General features: G+C 43.8%; 1 protein-coding gene and 1 non-coding gene across 2 annotated transcripts in view; both read left to right on the top strand.

The window, feature by feature from the left end:
• Window positions 1-5,346: 5,346 nt before the first annotated feature.
• Window positions 5,347-5,417, top strand: TRNAG-CCC. Its single transcript has one exon. It is a non-coding gene; the product is annotated as a tRNA-Gly (tRNA).
• Window positions 5,418-5,765: 348 nt separating this feature from the next.
• Window positions 5,766-25,027, top strand: part of TIA1 (TIA1 cytotoxic granule associated RNA binding protein) — a 104,766-nt gene continuing 85,504 nt past the window's right edge. The window contains 3 exon segments of the mRNA XM_030201899.1: window positions 5,766-5,925; window positions 22,446-22,542; window positions 23,066-23,167. Of these exon segments, the coding sequence (XP_030057759.1) occupies window positions 5,900-5,925; window positions 22,446-22,542; window positions 23,066-23,167 (225 nt within the window). The 5' untranslated portion in view covers window positions 5,766-5,899.

Raw genomic sequence — 25,027 nt, forward strand, 5'->3', positions numbered from 1 at the left:
AGACAACAAAGGTAGAAAAAAAGTATTTTATTCAGAATTTATTAATTGGAATATGTCAGCTTTTAGAAATGTGCATCTGTGATATTTTGCATGTAAGTTTCAATTTTTCTAGTATTGCTGCATGCTGAGTCTGACTTCTTGAGGTAACTTTCCATTCAGTATTTTGCCTTCATATTTGTTGTGTCATGTGTTTTTCATGTGTGATCAAGGTACAGTATCCTGCTAGCGTGTAGTATTTGCAGCCCTTTTTTTTTTTTCACAAGGTAGTGTATTGGTGTTTTAGAGCCTGGTGTAATTACAGTTCTGCCTTTCCATGCATAAGGTTGTAGCTCGTCCTGTCCTTGGAATTAGTGCTGTTATGGTTTGGTAAGGTTCTGACTGTGTTTTTGCACAAGTTTGTGTATAGTGTTTTGCAGTGGAGAGATTGTGTGTCCGCACCTCTGACCCCCTGGGGTTATGAGAATTGGAACTACTAATTGTGGACTTGAACTGAATAATTTATTGGGAGGCGGGGTTTCATGATAGCATTGTGCTTATTATTTCAATCAGTTTTTCTGTACAAGTTTAGCTTCATTTGTCTTTATTTGAAATTTCATAAATAAAACATTTTCTAAAAATTGAATAATCTTACCAATGGGTGGGGTGTGGTGGGGGCGGGGCTAGTATAGGGGCGGGGCTAGGATGGGCCCCCACCAAATTGGTCTCCATAGGACCCCGCACTTGCTAAAACCGGCCCTGAACCCACCCATCCACCCCCGTAGCCTGGTATCAGCTTTACCCTTCCGTACCCCCCCATCCATCCCTGAGGCATGGTATCTGCCCTTCATTTCCTTCCCTACCCCTCCATCCATCCCCATAGTCCAGCATTAGCCCTTTCTTCTCTATCTTACCCCCATCCATCCCTGTAACCCTTCCCTTCCCCACCATCCATCCCATGGCTAGACATCAGCCCTACCCTATTCCCCATCACTTCTTGTAGCCTAGCGTCAGCCCTGTCCTACCCCCTACCCATCCCCCCATGGTATGGCATCTCCCCCACCCCCAAAGGACACCAGCACCAGCATTAAATATACTTATTTTTTTATATATATGCTGGGCACTGCAGAGCCCACCTCCACCCAGAAACTCACCTACATTCAATTTAAAACATTTTTTTTGTAACCCGGGTGCTGCAGATCATCCCTACCCCCCAAAAAACACCATTTTAACCTGGGAACTAATAACATTTAATGTTGGTGGGTTTCGGGGTAGGGGTGGGCTCTTCACTGCCTAGTGAAAAAAAGGTATTTTTAATTATTTTTTTTTTTACATTTGTACCCTGTGCTTTCCCACTCATGGCAGGCTCAATGCGGCTTACATGGGGCAATGGAGGGTTAAGTGACTTGCCCAGAGTCACAAGGAGCTGCCTGTGTCTGAAGTGGGAATTGAACTCAGTTCCTCAATTCCCCAGGACCAAAGTCCACCACCCTAACCAATAGGCCACTCCTCCACTCAAAAAATAAAATGGAGGGGAGGGGAGAGAGGAGAATTGCTGGATGTGGATGGAGGAGGGAAGGGCAGAGAGGGCCAAGGATGGACTTGGATGGGATGGCAGGGCCCAGGGAGAGGAGAAATTGCTGGAAATGGAGCGGAGGGGAGAGAGGGGAAATGCTGGATGTGGATGGAGGGGAAATTGTTGAATTTAAGGGCTGGATCGGAACACTTTGAAGGCAGATGCTAAAACTGGAGAAAGGTTAGGGACAGTGGGCTACAGATGGTAGACAGAACACATAAGGACACAGGAGGATGGTGGACATGGTGAGAGAAAAAATATCAAACGGAAAGAAGACACTGCATAAAACAGAAGACACTGGGACCAAAGCGAATAGAAAAACTAAATGATCAGACAACAAAGGTAGAAAAAAAAAGTATTTTATTCAGAATTTATTAATTGGAATATGTCAGCTTTTAGAAATGTGCATCTGTGATATTTTGCATGTAAGTTTCAATTTTTCTAGTATTGCTGCAAGCTGAGTCTGACTTCTTGAGGTAACTTTCCATTCAGTATTTTGCCTTCATATTTGTTGTGTCATGTGTTTTTCATGTGTGATCAAGATACAGTATGCTGCTAGCGTGTAGTATTTGCAGCCCTTTTTTTTTTCCACAAGGTAGTGTATTGGTGTTTTAGAGCCTGGTGTAATTACAGTTCTGCCTTTCCATGCATATATATATATATATATATATATATATATATATAATTTTTTTTTGCCCTAGTCAGTGAAGAGCCCACCCTACCCAGAAGCCCACTGGAACCACTAGCCAGCAGCATTAAACTGACTTTACCTTTTAACTTAAAATTATTTTTTTTTCCTGGGCAGATGGTCTTTGGTAGTGGCCTCAGTGAACTCAACACACTATTCTCCCTTCTGTGTGTACTGTTGTGGAGCCATGGAGGAGTGCTGAGGCCTGGGGGGAAAAGGCTGATCTTTCCAGCTGCAGCGGGAACTGCGGGACACTGACGGCAGTCGGCAGATTTCGCTGTGCAGCACTGTGGTGTTGGGCGCATGGGGGGAGGGGGAGAGCATGGCAGAGCAGGAGCAGAGTTCACACCGGATGGAGGCAGTGAGCGACAGTAGCGGCACCAGTGTGTAGCTACAGCACTATGGCCTACAACTTCTGGGTCAATTTAGGACCCGTCTGAACCGCCTGCAGTAAAAACAAACAAAACAAACGTAGGCACAATTGCAGTAGGACTGGAGGAGGAGGACCGGAGAGCTGTCGGCTACCTGGGTGGGCCTGAGCCAAGATTGGGTGGGCATAGCTACGACCTAATGGAAATTACCTGTACCCACAGAGCTGGCTCCTATGCATGGTACTACTTTTAAAACAGGAGGATTTTTTTTTTTTTCACTCAATGAATACTTAATCTTTGGAACTCATTGCCAGAGACTGCAGTATCAGAGGTTAGTGTATCGGTTAAAAAAAAAAAAGGTTTGGACAAATTCCTGGAGGAAAATTCCATAGACTGCTCTTGGGATAGACATGGGGAAAGCCACTGTTTGTCCCTGGAATCAGTAGCATGAATCTTGCTACTGTTTAGGATTGTGTCAGGTACTTGTGACCTGAATTGGCCACTGCTTGAAGCAGGATACTGGGCTAGATGGACCATTGGTCTGACCCAGTATGGCTATTCTTATGTTCTAAGTGATAGAATTGGCCCCTAGCCTGCAAATTCTACATAGTAAGACTAAAATTGCACACAAACCTGGGTGTATTCTGATTTGCCTGTGAAACTCAATTGGTTAACAAGCCAATCAGTGCAAATAATTGGATGTTAACAAGCAATTATCTGCACCAATTGTCAGTAATTAGAATTTATGTGCACTACTTGTTAAGTGTATTCTATAAAAGTACTCCTTGTAAATCTACCGCATGGATCTCAAAAGTGGGCATGGCAATGGGAGGAGTATGGGCAGGTCATGGGCATTCCTAAAATATACACACAGTGTTATAGAATAACTTGTTCCATGTTACATTTACACCAGCTTTTCATTGGTGTAAAAGGCTGCACCTAAATTTTAGTCATGTGGACTACGCTATGCATATTCTATAAACTATAAACTATCCCTAACCCCCTCCATGCCCAGGGAGGGCTGGAGACCCACCGAACCTCCAGCCCCCTCCCCCGAACCCCCAGAAATCGTGGTGGCCGCCTCCAGCCAAACGCTGTGCCACCCTCCCACCCAGTGACGGGGGGGGGGGGGCTGGAGGTTCGGTGGGTCTCCAGCCCCCCAAACCCCCAGAAATCGTTGTGGCCGCCTTCGGCCAAAGGCTATCACACACTGTTATCCATCGACGGGGGGGGGGGGGGGGGCTCCTCCAACGAAAGGTAGGGGGGTCGGCTGGGAGGAAGGGAGGGTCACCACGGACCACCAGGGATTCAATGGAGAACGCTGGGGGCGTCAATGGATAACAGTGTGTGATAGCCTTTGGCCGGAGGCGGCCACAACGATTCTGGGGGTTTGGGGGGGCTGGAGACCCACCGAACCTCCAGCCCCCCTCCCCCCCCCCCCGTCGCTGGGTGGGAGGGTGGGACAGCGTTTGGCCGGAGGTGGCCACCACGATTTCTGGGGGTTTGGGGGGGCGCTGGAGACCCACTGGATCTCCAGCCCTCCCTGGGCATGGAGGGGGTCGGATCGTCAGGGGGACCAGAGGTCCACCGGACCTCCAGCCCCCCCCGTCACTGGGTGGGAGGGTGGGAGAGAGTTTGGCCAGCGGCGGCGGCCTCAACGTTTTCTGGGGGTTTGGGGGGGGGCTGGAGACACACATTGTTCGGTCCTCCAGCCCTCGTTGTTCGGGCCTGGGCAGGCTGTTTGACAGGTTTGGGCTTTTGACAGCCCAGACCTGTCAAACAAGTGCGGGAGGATTGTGCTGAGCGCATGCTCAGGCACAATTCTCCCGCACTTAAACATGATAATCAAAGATAATAGCGCTGCTTAGATTTGCATGCATTATCTTTGATCATCGATGCAGAAAAGCCCTGCGCTGTCCCGGCGCTATTTTTAGGGCGCTGTTTGGAACAGCGTGGGGCTTTTGATCATCTGGGCCCAAATCGGTGGCGGTAAGGGCTCATGTGCTAATTTTTGTTAATGGCTTGCACTAATGGCAAAGGACCTCTTCTATCAAGACATGCTAGCAGTTCCTGCGTGGCAGTGCTGATGGAGCCCATTCAAAGTGAATGTGCTTTGTCAGCATTACCACAGCGAGAGCTGCAAATGCAGCTTGATAGGAGGCTCAAAATTAGCACATGGCCATTTTCTGGCAGTGGTAAAAATGGCCTTAGGGTGCAGGAAAGACCAGAGTGGACGGGTGTGCTAAAGCCACTTTTTATCACAGCTTGGTAAAACAACCCCTTAAACTTGTATGTTTTTTTAAAATAGATAATGTACAAGTTCAGAGTTAAAATGTATTTGACTATACTGCAAAGTGATTATAAAGTATCTGTTTGCAATTTAATTTAAAAAATGGATAATAAGCATAAAACAAAAACAAGGCAGATAAAAAATAAAGGGAAAGCACAAGGAAGAGATGAAAAGGTAAAATATACAAAATCATAAGAGATTAGGACCAAAAAGGGAATGATAGAAAGGCAGGGGATGCATAAGCAAGTTATAAGAAGGGGCCCCTCCCCCCCCCCCCCAAGGTCTTGAAGTTATTTTAAAAAGTTTTATTTTCTTTATTTTAAAAAGTTGTATTTTCTTTTCCATTTTATTTTGTTTGATTTCTATTGATAATTTTGACAAAAACTTATTCATCAGGCAGGAAAGAAGTCTTTATTTACCTTTTGGATAAAGCTGTTTGCACTGAGCGCCGCTGGTGTAGTGGTATCATGCAAGATTCCCATTCTTGCGACCCGGGTTCGATTCCCGGGCGGCGCATTCATATTTTAGCATCCTTTTTTTTTCTGTCTTATTTATCTTTCACTTATTGTCAATTTTTTTTTCTACATTGTAATAGCCTTATCATAATTATTACTACCTGTGAATAAATACATAATACAAAATTAATTCCATACTGAAAGCATTTCTTTCACAAAAGTGGAAGGGCGGAAGGGGTGGGGCTAGTTCTTGTGCGTGTGTTCTTCTGGAGCGCAGCCGTCCGTCTCCTGGCCCGCCATCTTGTGACGGTTTGAGTTTTTGTGTTTTTTTTTGTTGTTAAACTTAAACCTTTCATCATTGTTCTTCTTGGCAGAGGGAGTGTTGGTGGTTGAATGTGAAGGCCGATGTGTAGAGGACACCAGCTGTGCCAAAGATACAACGCCCGCCATCACCGGAGGAGAAAGGGTTAGGGTTGGGGTGAAAGCGAACGGAGTCGGGACTCGGTGAGTGACTGGAACTGAGAGGCTCGAGCCGTGAGCACCATGGATGATGAAATGCCCAAAACTTTGTGAGTAGTTGCATTAACTTTATTGTAAAGTGTGGGTATTTTTCTTTTTTCGTCTTCTGGAGGTGGCCCGCGTGCGGGCAGGTTGAGGAGTTGTTGCGGCAATGGTCGACGCAAAATTCAACATTCTTCACCGGGGAAACGTGATAAGTAAGGAGTTAATTTCTGGCCCTCGTTATCTTCATAACGTGTGTGTGTGTGTGTATAGGTAGGCAATATGTCTGTCGATGTTTAAGAATGTTGTTTGTTTGTAATTGTAGGTGTTATGTCTCGTCTCCTAGGGCCTGCGCGGCCTGTACTGCTGACGTGACGGTCTCTGCTTTTTGCGCCAATGCGGGAAACGCTGGCGCCCTCCCTCTACGCCCAATTTGATCACTCTATTAACAATAAAACCTTTTTCCCCTTTATATGTTTGTGTAAACGTGCATAATTGTATGTAATCCTAATATGTAAGGTTTAGATGGGTTTCGCAGTGTGTACCGCGCTAACGCGGGAAATAAGGACTGCGTGTGACTTTGTCTTAGTGTTTTTAACGTTAAAAATGTTAATTTTTGTGTGCCTTAAAATAGGTTCAAGACGGATAATTGTCGCTTTAGGGTGTGGTAAACTGAAACGCTTGGTTTCTGAAGGGTAATAAGGGAGGTTAATGAAATTAACAAAGGGCCCTGTTTACTAAACTGCGCTATAGGCGTGTTAGCGTTTTTAGTGCGCGCTAAAATTTGCGCACGCTAACGCTAGAGCCCCTCATAACAATATATGGGTGTCTAAGCAAAACGCTAGTACATCTTAGTGAACAGGGCCCAAAGCCTCGTAAAGTTACTTTAATATTATAAAACTTCATCCGGCGGTACCATTTCAATTGCTTTTTTGTTCTGTTTTTTTTTTCCCTGCTACAGACCCATTCCCTTTAAGGAAGGTTTGTCAGCCTCCGCATTTCAATGGTTTGGGGGTGTGGGGGGGAAGGGGACTCAAGAAGAAATCAGTTTTCTTGTAGCCTGCAATAATTTCTAATAATTCTTAACAGGGGAGGGGGGAATGAAAAGGATTGCCCATAAAAAAAGTTACTATTTCAAATGTAAGCCCAGCATCCTGTTTCCAACAGTGGCCAAACCAGGTCACAAATACCTGGCAAGATCCCAAAAAAGTACAAAACATTCTATACTGCTTATCCCAGAAATAGTGGATTTTCCCCAAGTCCATTTAATAATGGTCTATGGACTTTTCGTTTAGGAAGCCGTCCAAACCTTTTTTTTTTTTTTGCATGAATTCTTTATTCACTGTTAAAACATGACAAAACACTCATTGAGCAAACTTACAACACATTATAACATAACTTATACAGGCTTATACAAGCTTCATAAGCACCGCCTTCCAACCGTTTCAACATCCATATAAAAACCACAAGAAACTTCAAATATTTTTGAAAGTTTTAACTAGAAAATATATCCCCCTCAGTAACCACTCTTTCCTTCCATTCCTCCCACCCTACCATTCCACAGGAAGATCCCTTGACACATCCAACCATACACCACTCTCGCAGCTCTCACTATTCACTCTGAGCTCTAAGAATAAAAGGTTTCCAAACAGAATGCCATTTACTCTTCGGTTGCCTACGCTCTGTTAAGAGCCTCTCCATTTCACAAACATATTTCAATTTATGAAGCCATCTCGTGACTGATGGAACCACAGCCTGTTTCCAATAACAAGCTATGACCACCCTGGCTGCACACAATGCCTGCCTTATCAATGCCTGTTGAGCAGGTGTTAAGCCCACGGCCTTCACAGAAAAGAGGAAGACCTCAGGAGCCCAGGTAACTGTGCACCCCACCCAGTTCTGCAACCTACTGTGTATCGCTTTCCAGAACGCTCTGACTTTTACACAGGTCCACCACACATGCCCCATTGTTCCCCTTTTGCCACACCCCCTCCAGCACAAGCCTGAGGAGGCTGGATATATACGCTGGAGACAGGTGTAAGGTACCATCTAAACAATACTTTCACTGCATTCTCTTTAAAAGATATATGAGAAGACACCCTCGCCTCCGCTCGTTCTGTCCTCTCCCAGTTAGCATCCCTCAAGACCATGCCCAGCTCCCCACGCCAACCCCTCCTATGAAGAGTATAAAGTGAAGTCTGCGCACTACTACATTTATATAGGCAACTAATCAAACCTCCAGAGGTTCACCCTATGCCTGGAACAATCTTCCTTTACCCATACGCCATGCCCCCTCCCTACCCATCTTCAAATCTCTGCTTAAAACTCACCTCTTCTATGCTGCCTTCGGCGCCTAACCGCTCTAGATAGACAGAATGCCCCTATCTATCCACTCTATCAGATTAACTGTTCACTCGTCCTCTAGATTGTTCACTTGTCTTTAGATTGTTCTCTTGTCTTTTAGATTGTAAGCTCTTTGAGCAGGGACCGTCCTTCTATGTCTAAATTGTACAGCGCTGCGTAACCCTAGTAGCGCTTTAGAAATGCTAGTTAGTAGTAGTAGTAGTAGGATGAGAGCTTCTCACAGATCTCTTCCAAACTTAACTTTTCCCTACCTATTACCGATTGTATGGCCGCTGTCTTGAGAAAATGAGACAACTGGCAATACGCAAATTCATCCTTCCCCACCACAGGATATCTCTCTGCTAGGGCAGTAAAAGACAGCATCTTGTCCACCTCAAACACTTGACCCCAGGCTCTCAATCCCTCCCCATACTATTGTGTAAATACCCCACTCATATTTCCAGGCAAAAACAAAGGATTAAACACGATAGGCGACAGATAAGACAATACACACCTATTTGGAAAAAGGCTATCCCAGTAGTGAAGAGTAACATGAATAGATGAACGTGATCCCTCCCCCAACAATCTATGCGACCTTTGAAGCCACATGAGTGCACCCAACGGCCTCTGACCCACAGAATACTGCTCCAAATGTACCCATTGCCTATCCGGATAGTCCTGATACCATTCAACTGCTGCCCTCCCTTGTTCCGCCCTATAATACCAGAGTAGGTTAGGGACTCCCATCCCACCCCCTCCTCCTATCTTGATAAAGGAGGGAACGAGGCATCCGCGGGCGCTTACCAGCCCAGATGAAGCGCACAATGCGATCCTGCAACGCTGCAAGAAATTGCCTGGGCATCATTACAGGTAAAACTTGAAATGAAATATAACAAGTGTGGCAAAACATTCATCTTAACAATAGCTATCCTGCCAAACCATGAAACAGCCAAATCCCCCCACCTCTCCAAGTCTGCTGCAATCGCTCTAGCCAAGCCCTTATAGTTTGCTGAAAAAAGTTCAGAAAGGTTTGAGGTCACATTTACCCCCAAATAACGAATTCCCTTAGTAGCCCAGCAAAATGGAAAGGAAGACTTCAAAGAATCCCCTAGTTCTACCGAAAGAGTGACATTCAAAGCCTCCGACTTTGTCATGTTTACTTTGAACCCAGACACTGCCGAATACTCTTTTCGTAGAAGGTTAGGGAGCGTAGTTAAGGGCCGGGTCACGAACGACAAAACATCATTCGCAAACAGAGCCATTTTATGCATCCTACCCGCTTTATTAACTTCAGAGATATTCGGATTCATCCGCACCCTAGAGGCAAAAGGCTCCATTACCATTGCAAATAATAAAGAAGACAGGATATCCTTGACGAGTTCCTCTGTATAGAGAAAACAGCTCCGAGTTAACTCCAGTTGACCCGCGCACACGCTCTAGGAGAATCGTAGAATGCCTGTATCCAACCCCGGAACTGCGCCCCAAACCCAAAAACCTCCAGAACCTTATACGTTAAGGGCCAATGAACCCTGTCAGAGGCTTTTTCCGCATCCAAGCCAAGAAGATACAAAGGCCTCTGATCTCTCTTAGCTAAATGCATTAAATCAACTACCTGCCTTATGTTATCCATTGCCTTTCTATATGACACAAAGCCCACTTGGTCAGGATGTATAAGCACCGGAAGCAGCGGGGTCAAGCGACTCGCCAAGACTTTTGCTAATATTTTAACATCAGCATTCAAGACCGAAATAGGCCGATATGAGCCACATTCAATATGGTCCTTATCTGGTTTGGGCAACACCGCTATCCACGCATCCTTCATAGACAAAGGCAAGGATTCCCCAACACCCACCTGATTAAACAAGTGTGCAAGGAGTGGAGCCAGCTCAGAAGCAAATTTCTTATAAAACTCATTAGGAAACCCATCCAGCCCCGGAGTCTTATAAGAAGGAAGACTACGAAGAAAGATCACTGCCAAATACTCTTCTATAGTCTCTAAGGGAGGGCTAATCTCTTGCGCTTATAGAGTTTGGTAAAAGTCCCTAAAACGCCTGCGAATAAGCTCAGATGTACGTAACACCACCTTTCCTATCTCTTACATGAGTGACCATGCGTTCTGTTTTTTGCCTACATAACCGCATAGCAAGGAGACGTCCAGCCTTATTGGCAAACTCATAAGAACCAACCTTATTTCTCACTTGCAAAAAGCTAAGATGCTCCAAGTAAATGGAGTCTAACTGCAGTCTCTGCCCACGCAAGTCTTGCAAAATCTGAGGTGAGCCACTGGCCTTATGCTGTTCTTCCAAAATTTGAATTCTGTCCATACAGCTCACTATCTGAGCCTTACGAACACGTGAACGTTGGCTAGCTATTTGCAAAAAAATAATCCCTAGAGACCGCCTTCATGGCATCCCAAACCGTGTGGAGCGCTGGCCCTGATTCCATGTTGAACTCCAAGTATTCCTTTAAAACTTTCCTATAGCCCTCCACTACCTCCCCTCCCTGCAACACACTAGTATTCAGCACCCATCTCCTATCCTTTGATTCCGTACTGATAAATGGCAAGGAAACCCAAACTGGGACATGGTCCGATATTGTTATACTTCCCACTCCTGCCGCTGGACCCCGCTCTACCAATGCAGTATCAAGGAGTATATAATCAATGCGAGAGTAGGAATCATGTACTGGAGAATATGTGTAATCTCTGTCCTTAGCATGTGTCAATCTCCACAGATCCAATGTGCCCAACGAGTAAGCTAATGACCCCAGTGCCAATGATTCCTTATTGCCCTCTGTACTAATGACCCCTGAACGATCTAAAGTGGGATTCACCACAGCGTTAGTCTCCCCCCAGAATCAGTGACCCTTGGACAAATGCGGCCAATGAATTTGTCAACTTCATATAAAACTCCACTTGACCACTATTTGGGGCATAAATAGATGCCAACGTTAGGTCCACGTGGTCTATCTTAATATGTAGAAACAAGAAACGCCCTTCCGGGTCCCTCCTCACACTCACTACTTGGGCTGGCACCGAAGAATGAATCAGTACTGCCACCCCACACTTCTTGGAGCCCTCAGCAGAGGAAGCAAAACAGGCCAACGGGTAACTGGGATGGGAGAGAAGTTTTTAATGCATGCGGCGAAGGTGCTTCTCCTGCAAGAGAACCATGTGTTGCCTTAACTGCTTTAGTTCCTTAAAAAAACTTCTCTCTTTTGAGGCATATTCATGCCCTTAACGTTATAAGATATTATCTTTAAATCTGTGCACATCTTATAGTAATTAGAACAGACATTCCTCCCCTACAGTGAGAACCCCACAGCCCATTCCCCCTTCCCCCCTCCTCACACACATTACCACACTCGCCTCCCACACACATCCTCCCTACCCTTCACCCAACCCCCCTCTCTTTTCACACCAGACAAAGCTCCCTAAAGAACACTGACTGGGCAAACAAGAGAAAAGATACCACAATGCCCAACAAACTCACCCGGACCCATCCCCCCCCACCCCTTACAGACCTCCACCTTACATTATTCAACTAACACCCCCCTCTACACCCAGCTAATAACCTATTATAAGCCCCTGGCCCCATTTTCCCCGTCTAGAAAACAGCAGGATAAACATGAAAACTTCTTGAACCGTTATCAGTCAGTTTAAAAGATTAAGCAACAGCAGATGCAGCTTCTGATCCAGGCACGTCCCTGTTCCATTTTTGAAAGTGCTCTTTTGTAGCCGCAGTTATTTCTGAGGGTGGAGTAGCCGTAGGAGACAGTCCAGCCTCGTGCAGCACCTTCCACGCTGGTGGACCCTCTGAATTTTCCCATTTAACATGAAATGTAGAGCAAAGGGAAAAGCCCATCTGTAGGAGATTTTCCCCTTAGCCAGGATTTCCAGCGCTGGTTTCATAAGGCGCCTATGAGTAAGTGTGAAAGCAGAAAGGTCCTGATAAATCTGAACTTTAGCTTCATTAAAGTTAACATATGGGACCTGCTGAGCACTTTGCAGCAGACACTCTCTAATACTCGAGGAAGCAAATCTTGCAATAATATCTCTCGGTCTATTTTCTGCTGGCTTCCCAAATGCTCTGTGAGCCCTTTCAATCACCACCATCTCTGTAGTAGACTCTGAGTCCAGAAGTTTTTCACAAATTGTACGGACCACTGTTGACACATCTTCAGAGTCCCCATTTTCCGGGACACCCCTAAATCGGAGGTTGCTCCGTCGCCCCCTGGTTCTCTAAATTACTCACTGAACTGGAGGTCCGCGTAAAGAGAGGAAGATCTGCCTGCTTATCCACTCTGCCCTCCAAATCCTCCACACGGCCACCCAACTTGAGCAGATCTGCTCCCATTGTCTCTGTGATCAAGAATCTCGATCTTTGAGGATTTAATCTCCTCCTATATCACCCGTAACGATTCTACCAGCTCCGTCGGCAGCTCCCTCGATCGCAGCACAGGGCATTCTTCCGATTGTGACCCTGCCGAATCTGACTCTTGAGTGTGAGTGCGCTGTGGGTGGCACGTGGTGCAGAGGGCCTCTGCTTGAATGCCTAGGAGCTGGACGCTTCTTTATGCATTGGCATTGCGATTTTTTTTTACTCATATCGGGAACAGTACCTCTTCCCTTTGATACAGTCTGCCCACCTGGACCAAACGGCTCTCAATTGAGGGTGAAAAAAGCAATTTAAAGGCGATGGGTGCGTGAGCTCTCAGCTCAGGCGGCCATTCAGCACCGTGACGTCACTTCCTCCCCGTCCAAACCTTTTTAAAACTCCGCTAAGCTAACCGCCTTTACCACATTCTCTGGCAACGAATTCCAGAGTTTAATTACTCGTTGAGTGAAGAAAAATTTTCTCCGATTCGTTTTAAATTTACTACATTGTAGCTTCATCACATGCCCCCTAGTCCTAGTATTTTTGGAAAGCGTAAACATGCTTCACATCTACCCGTTCCACTCCACTCATTATTTTATAGACCTCTATTATATCTCCCCCCAGCTGCCTTTTCTCCAAGCTGAAGAGCCCTAGCTGCCTTAGCCTTTCTTCATAGGGAAGTCGTCTCATCCCTTTTATCATTTTCGTCGCCTGTCTCTGCACCTTTTCTAATTCCACCATATCTTTTTTCGAGATCCGGCGACCAGAATTGAACACAATATTCGAGATGTGGTCGCACCATGTTGCGTTATAAAAGCATTATAACATCCTCATTTTTGTTTTCCATTCCTTTTCTAATAATACCTAACATTCTATTTGCTTTCTTAGCCACAACAGCACACTGAGCAGAAGGTTTCAACATATCATCTTTAATCCGGACATTCAGGGAACATGGTTGATGTTTTTAAGGGAATCTTAGGGGAACTACGTGTCTGTTTTCCTTTTGAATAACTGGTTTGCTGAAGCTCAGTGTATTTAGCAATGGTTCAAGTATGTAGTTATTGCTGTACCTGTTCAAGTGAGTATGCTTTTGTACTTGCTTGAGAGTTCTGCAGTTGCATAAGACTTCGGATCAGGCCTTTGTGGTCGAAACATGACTTATCAAGTCACTGAATGTTTTAATAAACTTATTACATTTTATCATCTAACTTCTATTTTGTCTCATCTTCGCTGTGTTTGGCACATCTGTGTGATTGCGAGGGTTCCTGTTCTAATGTTCTCTTCGTTCTGTACTTGATCTACTGTTTTTGAAGAGTGGTTCCTGGCTGACAGTACAGCTTGTTCACTTGGGAAAGAAATTTGCCTGCAGAATATTAATGTGTACAAAAAATACACTTATTAAAGTCTTGCCAGGGTTTCAATAAGGGGCATATTTGGTCCTTGTAATAAGTATATTGTGTGTCCCTATAAATAATAAAACGCCACAAGAGTGGAGATCTCCACAAACAAGTTACAAAAACTGCAAGTAGTTGTTAAATCCAAAGAACAATGTTTATTCTTCAATTCATATTCATTGATTTGCAATATTCAGGTAAAACAACCCAACATGGGTCATGCTTTGATACACAGGCCTTTGTAAGGGGTCCTGTAACATCTATTGCAAGGATTTTTAAAAAATCAGTATATATATAAAAAAAAAATCACTAAAACTGGGGAAAAAAGGCTCATAAGTGGACACATGCATATTAAAAGTAACGCACTTGATAGAACCTCTGTATGGTAGGACAATATAAGCACCCTTTATTATACCAAAGGTTGCTTTTGAAATATAGCCACTGGTTGGTTCTTTTGACCGTTTCTCTTTTGGCCTTTCTGTGCCTCCTCTCCTCTTGGATAAGGTTTGAATAAAACATGGGCCCAGATGCATTAAAGACATTGGTAATTCCCGTTCCCTACCGATTCCATAGCGAATCGGTAGGGAACGGGAATGCATCAACAATAGGGAATGCAAATGAGCTACTCGTTGTAGCTCACTTGTATTCTCTAGTCCTTCGGTACCTGAGTCGGAGAATCAGGACGTCCCTTTAGATTAGGCTCCTCTTCCTGGTCTCTTCAGCCAATCAAAGCGGGCTTAGCTGGCTGTTGTCAGCGAAACGCGCTCTGATTGGCTGAAGAGACCAGGAAGAGGAGCCTAATCTAAAGGGACTTCCCGATTCTCCGGCAACCAGGAAAACATAAAAGTTTTGCTGTGGAGGGGCGGCGAAGACAAAATAGAAGGGGGGGAAAAACACCAGCGCCGGCAGAGCGGAAATAAAAGACGTCTCTCAGAAGCGCAGGGAGAGTACGTCCTTAAAGGACGCCCCTCACATGCGCTCCCTGCTTTTTTTTTTTTCTTTTTTACCTTTTTTGGGGGCCCTTTTCCTTTCCGATTCCCTCACAGGAGCCCTAACAAGAGGTCAGACATCTCGTTAGGGTTCCTACGGTAAGGGAATCGGAAAAACGGTAGTGCATCTCATTATAATGGGCTGCAACGGTAGTGCAGCTCATTATAATAGCTTTTCAATCATTTGCATTCCGTTTTCGTTGCCTGCTACCGTGGCAGGGAAAATGCCCTTAGTGCATGCCCGGGGTGAACTACTTGCGTTTTAAACTGGCTGGAACCAGTTTAAAACGCAAGTTGTGGGCTCGTTAGGTTTTGTGCATCTGGGCCTTGGTGGTTTATTTTGTGTACTGTATTTTTATTTACTATCAGCATTGCTGATTAGAGAGAGGTATGCGTAGTGATAATTCTAATTGGGTACATTGGCTTTGCTCATTTTGTTATGACAGTTTATGGTCAGTGTGTGTTGTCTTAATTTTGAAGTTCTTAACACATACTCTGGAACCAATTTACTAAGCTTTTCAACTCATTTTGGAGCAGATGTAAGTGTGCTAGGCTTTATTTACAGCTTAGCTCAAGCTTGTGCCCACAGTTTTGTGCTCTACCATGAGCACCCTATCTTAAAATGAGTTTTGTGCATGAGCCAACTGTGTTAAGGCTTGGTTTGACATAAGCGCATAGCAAATTTTTAAACTCAAAGTACAAGATTAGTTATTCAACTTAGGCACATAGAAGTGCACAGAACATAAGAAAAGCCATATTGGGTCTGACCAGTGGTCCGTCTAGCTCAGTATTCTGCTTCCAGGAGAAACTAGACAAGGATATGATAGAAGATATTCAAAAGATTAGTATGAAAGGGGAGGTGCTACTGTTGGGGAGATTTCAGCTCGTCTGAGGTGGATTGGAATGTCCCGTCTGCAGAATCGGAAAGAAGTAGGGAGGTTGTGGACGCCAGTCAAAGTGCTTTGCTCAGACAAATGGTGATGGGAACCCATGTGGGAAGGGTTGATGCTAGATCTAGTGCTCACGAATGGAGGAAGTGTTTCCAGCATCCGGGTGGGTGCCCACCTATGTAATAGTGATCATCACACCATATGGTTTTGATATAAGGCGGAGTGCGGATGCACAAAACTCAAAGTACTGAATTTCAGATGTACTGATTTTGATAAAACGGGGGAATATCTGCAGAAGGAGCTGTTGGCAAGGCGTAGAAGTGGAAAATCAGTGGCCAAAGCTAAAGGCTGCTATAAATATGGCAACTAATCTTTACGTGAGGAAAGTAAACAAAAACAAGAGAAACAGGAATTCTCCAAACAAGTAGCTGAAAAAATAAGAGCAAAAGAGGCTTTGTTCAAGAAATAACAAAACAAAACTCACAAGAGGATCGTGGAAAAGATTATCGGATTAAACTCAAAGAAGCAAAGAGGGAAATGTGGCTAGCAAAACCGGAAGAAAAAATGGCTAAAGAGAGGTGACAAGACCTTTTTCAGATATATTAGAGAAAAGATAGGAATAGAATTGCAAGACTGAAAAGATAATGAGAATGGCTATGTGGAGAGTGATGAGGCTAAAGTGAACATATTAAACAATTACTTCTCTTTGGTGTTCACGGAGGAAACTCCTGGAGAAGGATCGAGGTCGGCTGCTGAGGGAACATCTGGGAATGGAGTGGATACTGCGCTGTTTACGGAAGAAAGCGTTTATACACAGCTTGAGAATCTGAAGATGGACAAAGCAATGGGGCCAGATGGGATACATTCCAGGATACTGAGGAAGCTCAGAGAGGTCCTGGCGGAACCTCTTAAAGATTTATTTAATAGATCTTTAGAGGCAGGAGAGGTTTTGCAAGATTGGAGACGAGCAGATGTGATCCCTTTTCACAAAATTGGAGACGGGGAAGAAGTGGGAAACTACAGATCTGTAAGTCTCACGTCGGTGGTAGGAAAAATAATGGGATCGTTGCTGAAAGAAAAGATAGTTAACTTCCTAGAAACCAACAGGTTATGGGACCTGAGGCAACATGGCTTTACCAAAGGAAAATTCTGCCTAACGAATCTTGACTTCTTTGACTGGGTGACCAAAGAACTGGACGAAGGACGTGCTCTAGATGTAATCTACTTGAATTTCAGCAAAGCCTTTGGTACTGTTCCCCACAGAAGACATGTGAATAAGCTGAAAGGGCTGAACTTAGACCAAAAGTGGTGAACTGGATAGGAAACTGGGTGGCAGAGGGTGGCGGTAAATGGAATCTGCTCGGAGGAAAGGAAGGTGAGCAGTGGAGTTCCTCATGGGTCGGTGCTGGGGCCGATTCTGTTTAGTATATTTTTGTGGGAGATATTGTTGAAGGGTTGGAAGGAAAGGTTTGCCTTTTTGCAGATGACACAAAGATAGCCCATAGAGTGGATACCCTGGAGGGGTAGAAATGAAGAAAAAGGATCTCCAAAGTTAGAAGAATGGTCGAGGGTCTGGCAGTTAATATATAACTACCGTGTTTCCCCGAAAATAAGACAGTGTCTTATATTAATTTTTGCTCCCAAAGATGCGCTTGGTCTTATTTTCAGAGGATGTCTTATTCGGGAGTAGTAGGGGGACTGTGGCGGTCGGGAACAGTATTGAAGTGGGGGGCGGTATCCTGCAGAAGTATGCCATGGCTCGCCTATCTGCCCACAGTGACCGCAGGACTCGAGTGGAGCAGAGCCGCCCTGGCCGGGCTGGGAATGGAGGAGGGGTATGAACTAGGGAAGGTAATGGAATGTTGGGCCGGGCTGCTCTGGCTGGGGGTCTCAGGAGGTTGTGAGAGGGCTTAGGGCGCAGGATCATCCCTACCATTTTACAAACGTTAAAAAAAAATTCTACGGTAGCTCCGTTCCCCGTTGGTGGCGCTTTATGCGCTCCTCCTGTACATTCGCAACACTTTCCATCCTTGTAGTCTGACTTAGCCCTTGGGCGATGGAGCAGCGCCGAAAGGGCTCGGTTATTAATTTTTTTTTCTTTTATTATTTCTGCAAGGGGGATGTTTCTTTTCTTTCAGGGCTCACTTACCGGTAGTTGATCTTCACAAAAGCGTGAAGGAGGATGGTAGGAGTCCGCTGGACGATAGATTTTTCCACCTCAGTCTTGTTTCTTGCATTTCTTTTATGTTATTTCGTCTTTGGGTTGCAGCGAAAAAAATTAAGGTTTCTGTGTCCATGTCCCATTGGGGCCAAACAAAAACTTTGCTAGGTCTTACTTTCGGGGGAGGCCTTATATTTAGCAATTCAGCAAAACCTCTACTAGGTCTTATTTTCAGGGGATGTCTTATTTTCGGGGAAACAGGTATGTAGAAACCGTTGTATTCTTTCTGTACTTATCTATTTTTATTTCATTTTTTACTATGCTGTGTAAACACAGCATAGTAAAGAATGAAATAAAAATAGGTAAGTACAGAAAGAATATAACGATTTCTACATAGTATATAGTTTTATACTTTGAAGCCAGGATGTAGTGTTACCCCAGTATTATTACAGTAGTTAAAATGTAATGCCAAGAAATGCAGAGTGATGCACTTGGGGTGCAGAAACCCAAAAGAGAGATACCGAATTGGAGGGGAGAGATTAGTAAGCTCGTCTCGAGAGAGACCTTGTGGTGTTAGTGTCCAAGGATCTGAAGGTGAAGAAACAATGTGACAAGGCGACGGCCATGGCCAGAAGGAAGCTAGGCTGCACAGAGAGGGGTATAACCAGCAGAAGAAAGGAGGTGTTGATGCCCCTCTGCAAGTCTGTGAGGCCCCACTTGGAGTATCGTGTTCAGTTTTGGAGGCTGTATCTTTCTAAAGATGTAAAAAGACTAGAAGTGGTGCAAAACGTACGATGAGAGACTTGCTGACCTGGACATGTATACCTTGGAGGAAAGGAGAAACAGGGGTAACATAATACAGACATTCAAATATTTGAAAGGTATTAATCTGCAAACAAACCTTTTCCGGAGACGGGAAGGCAGTAGAACTAGAGGACATGAATTGAGGTTGAAGGGGGGCAGACTCGGGAGTAATGTCGGGAAATATTTTTTCATGGAAAGGATGGTGGATATATGGAATGCCCTCCCACAGGAGGCGGTGGAGAGAAAAACGGTAATGGAATTCAAACATCTGTGGGATAAACACAAAGGAATCCTGTTTAGAAGGCATGGATCCACGGAATCTTAGCGGAGATTGGGTGGCGACATCGGTAATTTGGGAAGCAAAACCAGTGCTGGGCAGACTTCTACGGTCTATGCCCTGATCATGACTGAATAGATGGGGATTGGCTAGAGTGTAAATTTTAAGGGGCTTCGACGTTAGCTTCAGAACTTTTAGTACAAGAACAATGCTGGGCAGACTTCTACAGTCTGTGCCCTGAGAGTAGCAAGGACAAATCAAGCTTGGGTGTACATACAAAGTATCGCATACCATGTAAAATGAGTTTGTCTTGTTGGGCAGACTGGATGGACTGTATAGGTCTTTTATCTGTCGTCATTTACTAGGTTATTTTCCAACAATGGCCAGTGCAAGTGGTAATAGCTGTGAGAGGATATACTTTGCCAGTATGAACATCTGTAAATTGGCTAGAATACCACATGACAGAACATACCGAGCAACGACCACAAGCTTTGTGGTGTCCCCGTCTTTCAATGGCAGAAGCTTCACAGTTCCAAGTTTCTGCAGTACGTAACATATCATTTAGATTATTTTGTTGAAACACAAAATTCGTGAGCACTGAAAACATGGATAAACATCCAATATTGGAAGATGTTTTTTAATAATCTTTACCATTGTGTTTACGATATCCTCTCAGAGCTATACCACTTGCACGTCAGAAAATGTGATACATCTTTTGTGTTGTCCATGCAGTTTATACTATGTGGGACAAACTTCTCGTTCTTTAAAGATTAATCTTATAGAACATAGACATTGTATACAGGCACGGAAGACCTATGAACCAGTGGTGTCTTATTGTTTGGAGAAGCAACATGCTTTTTCAGATTTACATTGCATTGTTTTGGAACAGATTAGAATTACAGAAAGAAGAGGTTGTATATGACGTTTGCTTAGACAGAAGGAGCAAAGATGGGTATTTGTATTGCAAACAGTAACTCCAAAAGGTTTGAATATTTCCATGGAGTGGAAAGCCTTTCTTGACTTATTTGCATAATTGGCACGTAGAACGGTTAAACACAGTACGTATGGTATAAATCCTAGGCGTTTTGAAGAAGCGAATCGCCATTTTGTTAAGTGGCACAAAAGACCAGCTGAGTGAAAGATACATGCGATCTTGGATGTTTATCTATTAAAGTATTTTTATCCCCTGAAGCAGCCTGATAAAGGTGAAACAGGGCTTCCCTGTTGGGCTATCGGTGGATTTGCACGGATTAATACTTTCTGGAAGAAGATATATGATGAGGAGCATGTTTTGTCATCTAAGATAAGTAATGAACTTTTTCAAGTTATTTGCTGTATTTTCTCTTCCCCTTTTGGGTGTTTTGAAATATGGTCTTGTTTGTTTCATGAATTACAGATATATTAGTGGAGTTTTTTTTGTAGACTCATGATTATAAGGAGCCCTCTTAATTCGTGAGAGTATGTCTTTTAATTTGAGGTGTGTCTGTTAGTAATGAAGCCTTTTTTTTTCTCCACTATTTTTTCATTGATGCTCACAAGATCTGCCTTCGAATACTGCGTCAAGTGTTGTAGAACTAATTGTATGGTGTGTGGATTTTGAGTTCTACTAATTCCATTAATTTTGAGCAACTAAAATCCCCCATCTAATCACCACTACCACTGCTGACTTAATATACTCCATCCTTCTGCCACCCTGTCCCACCCATACCCAATCTCTGTAAAGTGATAAACACTGTGTGTAGGAGAACAGTGTATCCATTTGCAAGGAGACTGCTTCATGGTACATCGTAGGCCCCCAACCCTCACAGGGAGTTAACCACTAAGCTGCTTCCCCGTGTATGCAAAAATGTATGTAAAGCCCGCAAATGGAGAGGCAACACTTTTTTTAACGTCCGGGAGACAAATGTGCTCCCCGGCGCTTGAATAACATAAGACCGTGAAACTTATTACGCCAGTGCCAATAATCTGGAGGTGAATCACTTTTTTCTAGAGGCTCAGAATGATTTGCTTGCCTAGTGGTTAGGGTGGTGGACTTTGGCCCTGGGGAACTGAGGAACTGAGTTCGATTCCCGGCACAGGCAGCTCCTTGTGACTCTGGGCAAGTCACTTAACCCTCCATTGCCCGCCGCATTGAGCCTGCCATGAGTGGGAAAGCGCGGGGTACAAATGTAAGAAAAATTAAAAAAATATATATATACAGGCTTTACGAATCAGTAGCTGAGGATCTCTACCCTTCAATGCAAAAAGTTCATATTTATCCAAAAGGCACCAAGGGGGGGGTGAGTGCAATGCGTGAACCTAGTAGAGTTTCCAAGTATTGAAAAACAGCTGTCCAAAACGCCAGTTCTAAAAACAGCAATCCCAGAAAGAGTGAAACAAAGAGCTCTGGCTGTGCTGACATTTTGTGCACAAAGGTGTGTCGTCACACCCCATTTTAAAAAGTTTGTACTTTGGTGAGATATGCCCTGTGCAAGATTCAAAACTGGCATTCTCTCAGATCTGCATTGATAGCTAAAGTTGGGATCCGGGAGCTCAGTATGTTGAAATCCAAAGAAAGGTTGGGTCTATCCATATCTCGTGTCCAACATAGTCTAATAAGCTTCTTGTCCTTCGGGGGGAAAGGGTAGTAAGTGCTTTATAAAGGCCTGAGACCGACAGCCTCTCACCCTTCATCAACGTGAAAAGTAAATGATGGCTATGCCGGGATCCAAAAGCTTCACCACATAAAGAGCCAAGACCGGCTCACCTTTATCTACATGTTAATTTGTTTCATTGCTTTGAAGATGTGAATAGAGGCAAGACTTCCCTTGGCTGAAACCATGCTGACTCTGTCCCATTAAAACATGTTTGTCTGTGTTTTCGTAATGTTATTCTTTATAATAGTTTCTGCTATTTTCCCCTGTACTTGTTTACTCTTATCTAATTTCTTGGATCACCCCTGGAACCCTTTAAAAAAAAATCAGCGTCACATTGGTCACTCTCCAATCTTCAGGTACTACAGAGGATTTTAACGACAGGCTACAGATCACTAACAGCAGGTCAGCAATTTCATGTTTGCGTTCTTTCAGTACACTAGTGTATTTCTTTCAGTACACTAGGGTGTATATCATCTGGTCCAGGTGATTTATCACTGTTTAACTTGTCTATTTGGCTCAGTTGTGTGGAAAAGCAGCTGTCATTTGAAATTTAGCCTGTTGAATTCTATTGTTCTGAACATTATTTTTCAGGGTTAGAACAAACAGTTCTTAAAGAGTAATAATCGTACTTAACTTTGTTTGAACTGGTAATATTTTAGCTATTTGTTACTGGTGATGAGATAATCTATCGTAACTTGTCATTTTTGGGGTTTTACAGATATGTAGGGAATCTTTCAAGAGATGTGACGGAGGCCCTAATTCTCCAACTCTTCAGTCAGATTGGGCCATGTAAAAGCTGCAAAATGATCATGGACGTAAGGACACTTTTTTTGTTTGGCTAGCTGATTTTTTACATTTTAGCTGTGTAGTGTGTGTATGTCCTTTTTAAAATGAGAAATCCTGAAAATATAAGAATAAAACTATCATTGTTATTTAGCCTGAGTTTGGGTCATAGAAGTAGTGTAGATTTGTTGTTCCTTGCCCTACTGCTGTACCCAAAGCAGTTGCCCTAGCCATTGAGATTTAGGGACCTGTTTACTAAGCCGCGCTAGAGGTGCATTAGTGCTTTAGCACACACTGTAGGCGCCCACAATATTCCTATAGGCACCTACACCGCGCTCGCTAATTTTGTGCATGCGCTAAAAACGCTAGCGCTTAGTAAACAGGGCCCTTAGAGTTTTGGAAGAGATGAGGTGATTTAGCAAAATTTGATTAGCCCCTGCCATGCTTGTACTCTGAATAATTTTCACTCATTAATTTTACCTACACGGTTATTAATGACTCCCCCTCCCCCTTCCAAAATGTGTGCTTATTAAATGTAGTTTCTTTCTTTTTAAGCAGACAGCTGGAAATGATCCATACTGTTTTGTGGAGTTCTATGAACACCGTCATGCAGCGGCATCATTAGCTGCTATGAATGGACGGAAGATAATGGGTAAGGTAAGCTCTCCAGCTTAGAGTGAGACCAGTGGAAATGAGAGAAGTTTTAATAACAAAAATACAGGGATAAAACTACCTAAAAGGAAACCAGAATGAAGACACCAGATTCACACTTATGCAATGGTAAGAAGCTGAGATATGGTACAGTATGCAGTAATAAAGTTGCTTTAGCATAGGTAGTATTGTGACTATTTGTAGAATGTTTTTGCATTGGAAATATGTAAAAATCATTCCAGATAGCATGGTAACTTTTTGTTTGTCTTATTGCAGTATTACCTCATTGCATAAGCATCATTTAGTGGTAGTAGTGTGTGTATGGTGGGAATTGTCCAAGAATATTTAAATGTCTTGTTATTTGGTGCTCTGTTTATACTGTAGAACCCCTTCATAATGAATTGTTCTGTGTATTTGTGACGAACTATTTCTGTACATCTGGCTGTTAAGAATTATCAACATTACTAGATATTTAAAGGTCTGCTGATACAGAAAATTAAAATCCAGTTATGCTTTTTCTTTTGTTATATAGTCTGACATGTACCATGTTGCAGTTAGGTAGGCGGGGAGTGCTTCATAGAACTTCAATGACTTTATAGGATAGTTCAATGAGAGAGAGAGAGGCAGACGGATGGTGTATGTAAGGTGAAGGGAGATGAGGAACAGGTGTATTCCATTACATAGCTTCTCACTATTCCAGAACCTGTGTGATAGTTGTCCATCAACCAGCAGGTGCAGATTGAGCTGAGACATATGTCTTGGCATACAGTCCAGCTCTTCGGTATTTTGTTTTTAGTTCTCTATCTCCAGCAGGTAGATGGACACGCTTTTTCAGCCTCTGGATCTGAGTGGTTTGCAGCTGGTCAGGTTAGTCAGTTGGTCGCCTACGCTTTGCAGGTGACTTATATAAGTGCATAAGTATTGCCATACTAGGACAGACCAAAGGTCCATAAAGCCCAGCATCCTGTTTCCAACAGTGGCCAATACAGGTCTCAAATACCTGGCAAGATCCCAAAAAGTACAAAACATGTTATGCAGCTTATCCCAGAAATAAGCAGTGGATTTTCCCCACGTCCATTTAATAATGGTCTATGGACTTTTCCTTTAGGAAGCTGTTCAAACCTTTTTTTTTTTTAACCTGCTAAGCTAACTGCCTTTACCACATTCTCTGGCAACGAATTCCAGAGTTTAATTACATATTGAGTGAAGAAAACTTTCTCCAGTTGGTTAAATTTGCCACTTTGTAGCTTCATTGCATGACCCTAGTCCCACAAGAATTTAACGGTACATAAAAAAATTTCTGGTTGGCTCTCTGGGTTCAAGCCCTGTAGCACTGCAGGCAAGGAAGGAACAGAAGTTGGAACTTGGAACACTGGTGTGCACCTGTAAAACTTGTCTCTGCACTGGGTGCTAAGAGGTTGCCACATGCACGTGAAAGTAGTTCAGGTGACATCTGATGCTTGTGCCTGTGTCAAGAGTTCAGGTCTGTACATCATCCCAGGAGCAGAGAGGATTAACAGTAACTTAGCGACAGCAGATAAAAACCTGAACAGTCCATCCAATCTACCCAATAGTCACACTCTTCATGATTAAATCAATAATGAATGTGATATTATATACTTGATTATGGTCTTTCTTTGATGTTTCTGGGACATAAACCATAAAAGTCTGCCTGGCCCTATCCTTATGTTCCAACTGCTGGAGTTGCTGTCAAAGCCCACTCCCACCCTATTTGTCTTCTCATTTACGGAACACAGACGTAAAAATCTGTCCAGCATTGTCCTCATGTTCCAGCCACTTAAGTTGCTAAGTCCTTTCCAGCCCATCCTAAACCAGATTGTCATATATGAGACACAGACATTACAA

This window comes from Microcaecilia unicolor, chromosome 4 (assembly GCF_901765095.1).
Source record: "Microcaecilia unicolor chromosome 4, aMicUni1.1, whole genome shotgun sequence".
Classification (NCBI taxonomy): Eukaryota; Metazoa; Chordata; class Amphibia; order Gymnophiona; family Siphonopidae; genus Microcaecilia; species Microcaecilia unicolor.